Below are 12846 nucleotides of genomic sequence, written 5' to 3' on the forward strand. Positions count from 1 at the left end.
GGCCGGGCGGTGGCTCACACCTGCAATCCCAGCACTTGGGGAGGCCGAGGCAGGCAGATGGCTTGAGCTCAGGAGATCGAGACCAGGCCTGGGCAACATGGGGAAACCCTATGCCTCCAAAAAATACAAAACATTTAGCAGGCATAGTGGCCTGTGCCTGTGGTCCCAGCTACTCGGGAGGCTGAGACAGAAGGATCCCTTGAGCCCAGGAAGCAGAGGTTGCAGTGAGCCAAGACTGTGCGCCTGCACTCCAACCTGGATAATACAGCGAGACTCTGTCTCAAAAAAAAAAAAAACACACACACACAACAAAAGCAAAATTGCTCATTGTCATTGGTCATTAGGGAAATGCAAATCAAAACTATGAGATACCACCGCACACATACTAAGATATCTACAAGAAAAATCAAAAGCTTAAAACACAGAACATAACAAGTGTGGCAAAGATACATAGAAAATAGAAACCTTGTACATTGCTGTTGAGAATATAAAATGGTACAGTTGTGTAAAATAGTTTGACAATTCTTCAAAAGGTGAAACACAGAATTACCCTATGACTGAGCAAATCCACACTCATCCAAAAGAATGGAAAATCAGGATACTTATATCAAATTTATACACCAACATTCACTGCAGCATTATTCACAATAGTCAAAGGTGGCAACAACGCAACATCTATCATAGGGGCAACAAATTGATAAACAGAATGTGGCATATACATATAATGAATATTATTCAGCCATACAAAATAACGATGTTCTGATCATGGCTATACTATGGATGAAACTGAAAGCATTATGTTTCAGCTTTCAGGTAAAATAAGCCAGATACAAAAAGACAAATATTATATAATTTCACTTATATGAATATCTAGGATATACAAATTCATAGAGACAGAAAGTACTAAGTTACTAAGGACTGGGATAGAAAAAAATGGGAGTTATTGGCTAATGTCACAGTTTTTGTATGGCATGATGAAAAAGTTTCAGAAATAGAGTCAATGGTGGCATAACATTGTAAATGTAACTAACGCCACTCACTTATATACTTAAAAATACTTAAAACTGCAAATTTTATGTTACATATACTCTACCACAATGTTTAAAAAACTTACGAGTTACTTTCCTTTTTATGCTCTGGAATTGTTTAAATAACACTGAGATTTTCTTGTTTAAATTTGATGGAATTCCTCTATGAAAACATCAGAGCCTGGCCCTTGTTGTGGGGTAGTACTTTAATACTTATCTCTATTTCATCTACAGAAATTTGTCCACTTAATTTTATCTGCTGGGGAAATTATATTTTCACAGGAAATTACTCAATCTAGGTTCAAGATTTTTATATAGGGCTCTACAAGTTAGTTCTTATGACTGATTTTTGTCAAGTTCCTTTGTTTCGATGCTCATGTCTACCTTGTCATTTCTTATTTTGTGTATTTCTGTTTCTAAAACTCTTTTCCTGATTGAATTAACAATTGGGTATTTTTTCCCTGGTTTTTCAAAGACCTGATTTTTCAAAGAGGCAACATTTTGAACAATGTTAACGCTATTTTAAATTCCTAATTAGTTTCTCCTTTTATCTTTATTTCCTTTCTTCTCTTTTGTTTCAGCTTATTTTCCTTTTTCCAGCTTTTTCAGTTGACTATTTAATTCATTTATTTTCATTTTTACTGCTGTAAGTATATGAGGAAATGAATTTTCCTCTGGATATTTTTATAAAGAAAATGTAACACTGATACCTTAAGAAGGCACACAAAAAAAGGACATTACAGACCCATTTTACTTATAAATATCAATGCAAATGTACCAAATAAAGTATTAACCATCAGAATGTATGCATATTTTTGAAAAAATAATTATCTGGCATAGTTTATTCTAGGAATACAAGGATGGCTCAATAGATTAGGAAATCTACTAATATGGCAGTGCCACCTCTTATCCTTGAGAGATATATTCTGAGGCTCCCAGTGGATGCCTGAAACCTTTGATACTACATCTTTTCCTATAGACACATACCTACGATAAAGTTTAACTTCTAATTAACCACAGCAAGAGATTAACAACAATTGGCTGGGAATGGTGGCTCACGCCTGTAATCCCAGCACTTTGGAAGGCCGAGGTGGGCAAATCACTTGAAGTCAGCAGTTTGAGACCAGCCTGGACAACATGGTGAAATCCAGTTGCTACTAAAAATACAAAAATTAGTCAGGCATGGTGGCACGCGCCTGTAATCCCAGCCACTCATGAGGCTGAAGCAAGGAGAATCATCTGAACCCAAGAAAAGTAGATTGCAGTGAGCTGAAATTGCACCACTGCACTCCAGCCTGGGCAACAGAGCAAGACCCTGTCTCAAAACAAAACAAAAAACAACAACAATTATAGTTAGTTATAATTAATCTCTCTCAAATTATCTTATTGTAGTCTGCTCACCTACAATTAATTACTTTTTGAAATTATCTTATTGTAGTCTACTCACCTATTTGGGAACTGCAGCTGACTGTGAGTAATTGAAACCACAAAAAAACAAAACCTTGCGTGAGAAAGGACTACTGTATAACTCACACCTTAATAAATCTGAGGCCAGGCGTGGTAGCTCATGCCTGTAATCCCAGCACTTTGGGAGACCGAGGAGCGCAGATCACTTGAGCTCAGGAGTGTGAGACCAGCCTGGCCAACATGGTGAAACCCCATCTCTAGTAAAAATACAAAACTTAGCTCAGCGTGGTGGTGCACGCCTGTAATCCCAGCTACTCAGGAGGCTGAGGCAGGAGAATCACTTGAACCCAGGAGGCAGAAGTTGCAGTGAACCAAGATCACGCCAGTGCACTCCAGCCTGGGCAACAGAGCAAGACTCGTCTTAAAAAAAAAAAACTAAAGAGGAAGAAAGTTCATAAAACCTTCTCCACAGACAACGAAAAGATCTTTAAAGCAATAATTTCTGATAAAACACTTCATAAATTTATGAAGACTGAAATCACACAGAGTATCTTTCCAAGGAGCAATGGAAAAAACTAGAAATCAGAAAGTCCTTAAAATAACATTAACCTGGACAGGTGCAGGTGGCTCACGCCTGTAATCCCAGCACTTTGGAAGAAGGAGGCAGGTGGATCACCTGGAGTCAGAAGTTTGAGACCCGCCTGGCTAACATGGTGAAACCCCATTTCTACTAAAAATACAAAAAAATTAGCTGGGCATGGTGGCGCATGCCTGTAATCCCAGCTACTTGGGAGGCTGAGGCAGGAGAATCACTTGAACCTGGGAGGCAGAGGTTGTAGTGAGCTGAGATCACGCCACTGCACTCCAGCTTGGGAAAGAAGAGCAAAACTCTGTCTCAAAAAAAAAAAAAAAAAAAAAAAAAAAAAATTAAGCTTAAAATTATATATAATCAATATGACTTCAAAGCTGAGCTTTAAAAGTTTGAAAAATACTTGCAGACCCTCTCCAACTCCCAAAAAGGAAATAAATTCAAAAAAGAAATCACTCTGATAGCATTTACCATTATATGTAAAATATTAAAATTACTGCCAATAATCTACATACACAGATGTTCCGTCAGAATGGAGTTACATCCTAATAAACCCGTTCTAAGTTGAAAAGACCAAGGTCAAAGGTGCATTTTAAGACATTTCCAACTTACAACGGGTTTACCCAGACTTAACTCCATCATTATATCATGGAAATGACCTACCTCAAATGAATAAATACAGATGGTCCCTGACTTACGACGGTTCAGCTTTAACAGTACAAAGCAATATGCATTCAGTATGCTCCATGATATGACAACAATTGAATTAAATGAAATTCTAAGATAAATTCGGTTAATAAACACTGTTAGAGTAGAAGTATTACCACAGTTTCAAGCACATTCTAAAGAACGCCCAATTTTGATTAGAACATGAATTACCTGTTTGTATTCACTGACACAACTTTGACAGCAAAATCTTTTCTGTTGACCATCAATCACCAGAACATTATTTCCAGCACCTTTACTGGGCAAGTACTCCCCACACTGTTCACAGCAATTCATTATTAAACCATTGGCCATTCTGTATCTATTAAAGCAGTGGTCACTGCACAGCTTATGAGTCATATTTTTAAAGCTGACTTCATGGCGAATCTAAAAGAAAAATAAACAAAATCTTACAAAACAGATAAATCTGACAAGTAGCTAAATAATAAAGCATTCTGAACAGAAATAAGCACGTCCCAATAAGGCTTGTTTGGAGAAAAGGAAAAACGATGTTTTTTTTTTTTTTAAGACAGGGTCTCACTTATCACCCAGGCTGAAGTACAGTGGCACCATCAAAGCTGACTGCAGCCTCAATCTCCTGGGCTCAAGCAATCCTCCCACCTCAGCCTCCTGAGTAACTGAGACTACAGACACACAACCACACCCAACTAATGTTTTTTCTTTTAGGTACAGATAGGGTCCCACTATGCTTCCCAGGCTGATTTCAAACTCCTGGCCTCAAGTGATCCTCCCACCTTGGCTTCCCAAAGTGCTAGGATTATACAGGTGTGAGCTACTGGGCCTGGCCCCATTCTCATAATTATTTAAATTGGTTTTATACACACAGGAACACATGTATGGCACTGAAAAAAAGAAAAAACCATCAGTGACATCACTACAAACTTCTCTAGAGGTATCAGAAGATGACAGAAAACCAGGTTTGGGTAGTGGTGACATTAAACTCCATAGACTAAAAATCTTTAGACCAATTTTTAAAAACTATAAATAAAGTACATTTCTCCAGAAAAATGAGGAGGGGAGAACCATTACAAATCATTCAAATGACTTATATATAAACAGATTACTTTTTACTTAATACAATATTAATCATGTGAGGTTATCAAAAAATATTCCAATTATTCTACTTCTCAGCAAAATTATTTGTAGTATTTCTTGTGTAGTCTGCCTGCTTGTTTAAATAAATATATTACTAGACAAAAATCAATCTCAACACTATGGTTCTGTCTGTGAGTGCTCCCAATCTCAGGGAAAAAAAGGCACATTAACACAACGATTTTTCCCAAATCATCCTGTGGGAGAATCAGATTATATAAAAGGATATTAATAACTTAAGATCCTATGGGAGAATCAGATTACATAACAGGATATTTATAAGATAGTCTTTACAGATATTCATTTTTAAGGAACTGATAAAAGAGTATCTAACAGTTCTTAAATGAACTTTAAAATATTCCTATTTGTTAGAACTAAATGATAAAGTAAAAAAATACCAACCTCAGTTAGTTTACCACAGATTGTACATCTTGATTTATTTAGAGCTCCTTTAGTAGGATTCTGTTTGTCTTCATAGAGAGATAAGCAAGATGTACTACAGAATTCCTGGAAGGATTCACTTGAATCCACTTGAGCAACAATGGTTCCTTTCATTGTAGTTATATCTCTGAAAAATAACAGGTACATATTAAAATTCCATTCTAAAAGAAATCAAATATAAGACTCATAAGTGACATTTTTCATTTCTATAGACTAAGTCCTGCAAATCAAACATCATTCTTGGATCTAATAAATCATTTTTATTAGACGTTCTTAATAAAATATGAACTCTTGGAAATAAAGACTGAGAAGCAGAAATATTTTATACTATTAAATCTTTGTCACTACTCAATTTATCTTTAAATTCACTAAAAAGGATTTCAAATATTGGGAAAACTAAAAAAAGAAAAGCTGTTATTAGTTACATGGAATTAATGTTAAGGATTAATTCACTGAGGTATACCCTGATCAGTTCCCTCCCCTGGATAAGTAGAAAGCAAGAGGTATCCAGGTCATAGGAATATGGTGTATGTTCTAGAGGGATAACTGAACTTAAAATATACCCACACACCCCATCCCCAAATAACCTCACCCAATATTAACATGGCTCTCCAACAGTAAATAGAAATGTTAGAAAATGACAATACTGCCAGGCACGGTGGCTCACGCCTGTAATCCCAGCACTTTGGGAGGCCGAGGCGGGCGCACATCACGAGGTCAGGAGATCGAGACCATCCTGGCTAACACGGTGAAACCCGATCTCTACTAAAAATACAAAAAATTAGCCGGGCATGGTGGCGGACACCTGTAGTCCCAGCTACTCAGGGGGCTGAGGCAGGAGAATGGCGTGAACCCGGGAGGCAGAGCTTGCAGTGAGCTGAGATGGCGCCACTGCACTCCAGCCTGAGCGACAGAACGAGACTCCGTCTCAAAAAAAAAAAAAAAATGACAATACTGATGACCTTTGAAGTTTTCCTTTTATTCTGATTTTCAAGATCCTACACTGTAGTGTTTAAGTTTACTACTGCAAAGCAATCTGTGCAACAACTGTTTCCGTATTTGAATTTATTAAACATGTACAGAGCACTAAACCCTTTGTAAAATTCAAGATCTAAATATAGCTTCCCAGAACTGAGCTTCTCCCAGATACGGTGCAGAAACGCCACCAGGCTTTACCTTGCATGTAACATGCCATATTCCAGCTATTTTTAACCAATGAAGCCAGAACAAAAAAGAACAGCAGAAGAGGGCTGGACATGGAGGTTCACGCCTATAATCCCAGCACTTTGGGAGGTTGAGGTAGGCAGATCACCTGAGGTCAGGAGTTCAAGACCAGTCTGGACAACATGGTGAAACTTCGTCTCTACTAAAAATACAAAAATTAGCTGGGCGTGGTGGCAAAAGTCTATAATCCCAGCTACTCAGGAGGCTGAGGCAGGAAAATTGTTTGAACCCAGGAGGTGGAGGACCTGGGAGGTGGAGGCTGCAGTGAGCTGAGATCGCACCACTGCACTCCAGCCTGGGCTAGAGTGAGACTCTGCCTAAAAAAAAAAAAAAAAAAGAGGCCGGGCGCGGTGGCTCAAGCCTGTAATCCCAGCACTTTGGGAGGCCGAGACAGGCGGATCACGAGGTCAGGAGATTGAGACCATCCTGGCGAACATGGTGAAACCCCGTCTCTACTAAAAAAAAATACAAAAAACTAGCCGGGCAAGGTGGCGGTGCCTGTAGTCCCAGCCACACAGGAGGCTGAGGCAGGAGAACGGCAGGAACCCGGGAGGCGGAGCTTGCAGTGAGCTGAAATCCGGCCACTGCACTCTAGCCTGGGCGACAGAGCGAGACTCCGTCTCAAAAAAAAAAAAAACAAAAAGAAAAACAAAACAGAGAAAACAGCAGAAGAGAGGATCCTGTCTTTCCAAGGCTGGCTAAAAATTGGTACCTGAGTCTTGAAATACTATTTCTAATGACTTAATGTTCAAAACACACACATATAAAATCCAAAGACTTGCCAATTTTATAATCTTGATCTGAAGATGGTGTAAAATTTAACCAATTTTAATACAGAATCATGCATAAACTGCTTAGCATTTTTATTTGGCTATAACAATTAATTTCTTCTCATTACTTATGTAAATAAGCATACATTGTTACAAAATCGAGGAGTCCAATGGAGATTACAGACAAAATTAATTATAAGGACCTATCTAACTCAACTCCAATGCCTATCCAAACAGGAAGCCTTTTATCCATACGCCACCTGGATTTGACAGGAAAGTTTCCAAAGGTATTACAAATCTGTTTCACTTTTCTTAAAATTTTACACCACCACAATTCAACTACATGGAATTGTGCTGAAAGGTAAACCTTACTTTTTACACATAACACAGAGTTTCTTTGGAGCAGGCTTGTGGGAGAAGGAAGAAAGGCAGGTGGTAGAACAGAAGAGGTGAGCTGATCCTTTTCGCTGATAAGCTGTCTGGCCCTTCTGTAAAGGTTTTTTGCAGTTTGCACAAGTGACTTTAACTGGTTTAGTAGGCTGCTGTTGTGCAGAAGGCTGGAAAATCTGTTTAGGAAGTGAGGCCACTGGTGATAAAGAATCCACTCCTGGTTGTTTCTGATTACGGGGAAATGAAGCTGACTGGGAGATCCAAGAATCTTAAAAACAAAATGCACAAGAAAGAGTAATGAAACAAGTGTTTGTTTATACATATTCAAATTTATATCAGAGAAATATTAACTTTCCATTTTGTACAATTTTAAGATGTTAATGGAACAGCAACATAGCAGAGAGGTTTATAGCACAAGTTTCGGAGTAAGAATGTCACAGTAACAATGTGACAATTCTTTAAAATACATGTAACAATTCTTTAAACAATTCTTTAAAATAGTTAACATTAGATTTTAAGTGTCCTCAGCACAAAAAAATGGTATGTCGGGTAACACACAGCTCAATCTAGCCATTCCCACAATGTGTATCCTCTTCAAAGCAACATGTTGCACACAATAAATAAATATACAAGTTTTGTCAAATTTTAAAAAATTAGTTAAAAGAAAAAAGAATGGTTCACATTCCAGCTCCATCGCTTACAAGATTAGGAAGCTACTTAAATTGTGCCTTACTCTTTAGAGCGCTTGAAATGGTTTCAACCTCATGCTAACAGTAAACATTAAATGACGTTAAGACATAATAAAGCCTAATAACTGGCATATAGGAAGTATTAAAAAAAGTCACTAGTTATTAAGCAGGAAGTATTCACGTATTTATAAAACATTACTTTAGGCAAGGAACACATATTTCAACACTAAAGAATACAATCCTAACAAGAACCTTTGACAAATGTAACGCAAGTCTAATAAAGTTTACAATTATTTCCAAGACATGTTTTTAAGAACAGCTTTTCCATATACATGTTTAGTTTCATGGCCTTTAAATATAACACATAATCTCATAGAAAGAGTATTACATAGAAATGATGGAATTAAACCAATGTATACAGGCATATCTCAGAAATATTTCTGGTTCAGTTCCAGATCACTGCAATAAAGCTAATATTGCAATAAAGCAAGACACGGGAGTTTTTTTGGTTTCACAAAAAATGTTATGTTTACACTATAATGTAGTCTATCAAGTGTGTAATAGTATTATATCTTTTAAAAATCTACATATCTTAATTTAAAAATACTATATTGCTATAAAAAAAAAAAACTATTCATGTGAGCTTTCATCAAGCTGTAATCTTTCTGCTGGTGGAGGGCCCTGCCTCAATGTTGACAGCTGCTGACTGATCGTGATGGTGGTTGGCTGTTGGCTGTGGCAATTTCTTAAAATAAGACAACAATGATCTGTACCCCATCAATGAACTCTTCTGCTGTTTGACAGCAGTTTACCCACACTAGAGCTTCTTTCAAAATCAGTCAATCTTCTGAAACCCTGCAACTTCTTTATAAACTAAGTTTATGTAATAATCTAAATCCTTTGTTGTCATTTCAACAACATTCACAGTATCTTCACCAGGAACAGATTCATCTCAAGAAACCATTCTATTTTGCTCAACCATAAAAAGCAACTCCTCATCTGTGCAAGTTTTATCACGAGATTGCAGCAATTCAATCTCATCTTCAGGATCTACTTTTTTTTTTCTTTTGAGACAGTCTCTCTCTGTAGTCCAGAATGGAGTGCAATGGTGCAGTCTTGGCCCACTGCAACCTCCACCTCCTGGGATCAAGCAATTCTCGTGCCTCAGCCTCCTACGCAGCTGGGATTACAAGTGTGCGCCACCACACCTAGCTCATTTTTGTATTTTTAGTAAAGGCAGGGTTTCACCATGTTGGTCAGGCTGGTCTTGAACTCCTGGCCTCAACTGATCCATCTGCCTCAGTCTCCCAAAGTGCTGGGATTATAGGCACGAGCCTCCATGCCCGGCCTCATTCAGCTTCCACTACAAATTCCAGTTCTCATGCTATTTCCACCACATCTACAATTACTTCCTCCACTAAAGTCTTGAACCCTTCACCATCATTCATAAGGGCTGAAATCAGCTTCTTCCAAACTCTGGTTAATAATGCTGTTTTGACCTCCTCCCATGAATTACAAATGTTCATAAGGGCATTGAGAATGGCGAATCCTTTCCAGAAGGCTTTTAATTTACTTTGCCTAGATCCATCAGAGGAATCACTATCTATGGCAGTTATAGCCTTACGAAATGTATTTCTTAAACAGTAAGACTTACAATTCAAAATTACTCCTTGATCCACAGGCTGCAGAATGAATACTGTGGTAGCCAGGTATGAAAACAACACTCATCTCCTTGTACATCTCCATCAGAGCTCTTGGATGACCAGGTGTACTGGGCAGTAATATTTTAAAAGGAATCATTTCTGCTGAGCAGAAGGTCTCAACACTAAACTATTCGGTAAACCATGCTGTAAACACATGTGCTGCCATCTGGGCTTTGCTGTTCCACTGATAAAAGTACAGGCAGAGTACATTTATCATGATTCTTAAGGACCCTACGATTTTCAGAACAGTAAATGAGCACTGGCTTCACCTTACAGTCACTAACTATATTAACAAGAGAGCCAGCCAGCTGTTTTGTCCGTTGTTTCATGTTGCCACCTATATCAATTATCTTAGATCTTCTGGAGAACTTGCTGCAACTTCTACGTCAGCATTTGCAGCTTCACCTTGCGCATTTATGTTATGGAGATGGCTTATTTCCTTAAACCTCATGAACCAACCTTTACTAGCTTCAAACTTTTCTTCTATTTCCTTATCTCTCTCAGTTCTCATAAAACCAAAAAAGAGTTAGGGCCTAACTCTGGATTAGGCTTTGGCTTAAGGGAATGTTGTAGTTGGTTTGATCTTCTATCCAGACCACTTAAACTTTCTCCACATCAGCAATAAGGCTGTTTTGTGGCCGGGCACGGTGGCTGACACTTGTAATCCCAGCACTTTCGGGGTCTGAGGCAGGTGGATTGCTTAAGCAGTTCAGCCTGGGCAACATAGTGAAACCCTGTCTCCACAAAAAAATATTTTTTAAAAATTAACCAGGCATGGTAGCACATTCTTACGGTCCTAGCTACTTGCGAGGCTGAGGTGGGAGGATCTCTTGAGCCTGTGAGGCAGAGGCTGCAGTGAGCCAAGTTCGAGCTACTGCACTCCAGACTGGGTGAGACAGTGAGATCCTGCCTCAAAAAAAAAAAAAAAGGCTGTTTCACTTTCTTATCATTCCTGTGTTCACTGGAGTAACATTTTTAATTTCCTTCAAGAACTTTTCCTTTGCATTCACAATTTGGCTGTTTGGTGCAAGAGGCCTAGCTCTCAGCCTTTCTAGGCTTTTCAACATGCATTCCTCACTAAGCCTAATCAGTTCTAACTTTTGATTTAAAGCAAGAGATGTGAGGTTTTTTCTTTCACTTGAACACTTAGCAACCATTATAGGGTTATTAATTGACCTAATTTAAATATTGCTGTGTCTCAAGGAATAGGGAGGTCCAAGGAGAGAGAGAGTTAGAACACACACAACATTTATCAAACAGGTTCACTCTCATATGGGTATGGTTTGTGGCATCCAAAACAATTACAATAGTAACATCAAAGATCACTGATCACAGATCACCATAACAGATATAATAATGAAAAGGTCTGAAGTATTGTGAGAATTACCAAAATGTGAAACAGAGACACAAAGTGACCACACGATGTTGGAAGTGTGGCGCCAAAAGCCTTACTTGGCTCAATGTTGCCACAAACCTTCAATTTGTGTAAAATGCAATTATCTGTGAAGTGCAATAAACAAAGCACTATACAATGAGGTATGCCTGTACTGACTAATCCAATGTCAAATTCCTCTACCACTGCACAGGTTCAGCACAGCACAGTACTGAGGTGTGGTAACTATTAATGGTAGAGGACATCTTTTCTCTCTCGTGCTAAGCTTCTTTAGTGCTTAGTAGGAAGTCTCCAGTTTGCTGCACTACTTCCTGTTCTGCAGGCCTTTCATGGCGCTACCAATACCATAACCTATCTTCATTTTGAAACGTTTCAGGTTACCACTTCCAATTTCTACTACTTTGGTCTCTCATAAATTTCTTTTTCCTTTCTAGTTTCTCCTGTATTTTGAACTTCCACACATAAAAGCTGCCCTTACACAGGAAAAAAATTACTTTCCTTGCAGTACAAAATATAACCAGAGCTTGGGAAAACTTCTTTCCTACCAAAACTTTAAAAACGATGATTTTTTGGTTCTGACCCATTCCATCAACCTAATGGTTTCCAGGGGCTATTCAGATTTTACCTGACTGTATTAATACCCCTTAGTTTGAAAAACAAAAACAAAAACACGCCAAATTTATTAGAATAAAGAGTGCATTCTGGAATTCTGTTATTTAGCTATCATCACAGTAACTGACCAGTTTTAATAAATGGGTAAAAATCTTATCAACGAGAAAGAAAATCACTAAAAGAACTGGTAATTCCATCTTATGAAAGGAAAAAAAGGCCTCCAACCAAAACTTACGCTTGCACAGATCTAAAAGAAGCAGTTCTTGCCACACAAACACAGGCTCCTCAGGGTGTTCTACTTTCTAGGCTTGTCACTTGAATACATAGTTAAAGGAGCCTATCAAAACTTAAGGGCATTTATTGCCTTGACACTGAAATAAATGGTGCTTCTCTATTTCCAATTTACATTTGCCCTAGTTTTACATTTTTATTTCCTCCAACATCAAAAAAAAATTTGAGGAATAGAAAAGGCCTAATCATTTTGTCTAAACCTTCAATTTCATACAAGGGATTTCATGAAAGGATAGCTGGTAAATTTTCCCAATTAACAATTAGTCCAAGAACCAATATAAATAGCCAAGATTTTATAGCTCTTCATCCATTATTCTCTATTACAAATAAAATCAGCATATAAATGCAAGACCCAATTCATATTTCTCTGTGTACAGTTTTTCTGATGACTAGTTTACAGAGTTTGAGTAGACAAGAACACAATTCTTATGATATGGTCTCTTTGATCCAGCAATATTCCTAAAGAAATAAGTATCCCAACATGTACACAC

At 38.0% G+C, this 12846-nt stretch overlaps 1 protein-coding gene across 7 annotated transcripts in view; it reads right to left on the bottom strand.

Annotated features, from left to right (window-relative positions):
- Positions 1–12846, bottom strand: part of ZMYM2 (zinc finger MYM-type containing 2) — a 130419-nt gene that overhangs the window by 75880 nt on the left and 41693 nt on the right. For all 7 annotated transcript variants that reach the window (XR_004054646.1, XM_030921955.1, XM_030921959.1 and 4 more), the window contains 3 exons: positions 7650–7935; positions 5245–5410; positions 3904–4116 (listed from right to left, as the gene is read on the bottom strand). Coding sequence is in view for 6 of the 7 variants with exons in the window: in XM_030921955.1 (XP_030777815.1) it covers positions 3904–4116; positions 5245–5410; positions 7650–7935 (665 nt within the window). In the remaining variant the exon portion in view is untranslated. The remainder of the gene's footprint in view (positions 1–3903; positions 4117–5244; positions 5411–7649; positions 7936–12846) is intronic.

This window comes from Rhinopithecus roxellana, chromosome 18 (assembly GCF_007565055.1).
Source record: "Rhinopithecus roxellana isolate Shanxi Qingling chromosome 18, ASM756505v1, whole genome shotgun sequence".
In the NCBI taxonomy this organism is placed as follows: domain Eukaryota; kingdom Metazoa; phylum Chordata; class Mammalia; order Primates; family Cercopithecidae; genus Rhinopithecus; species Rhinopithecus roxellana.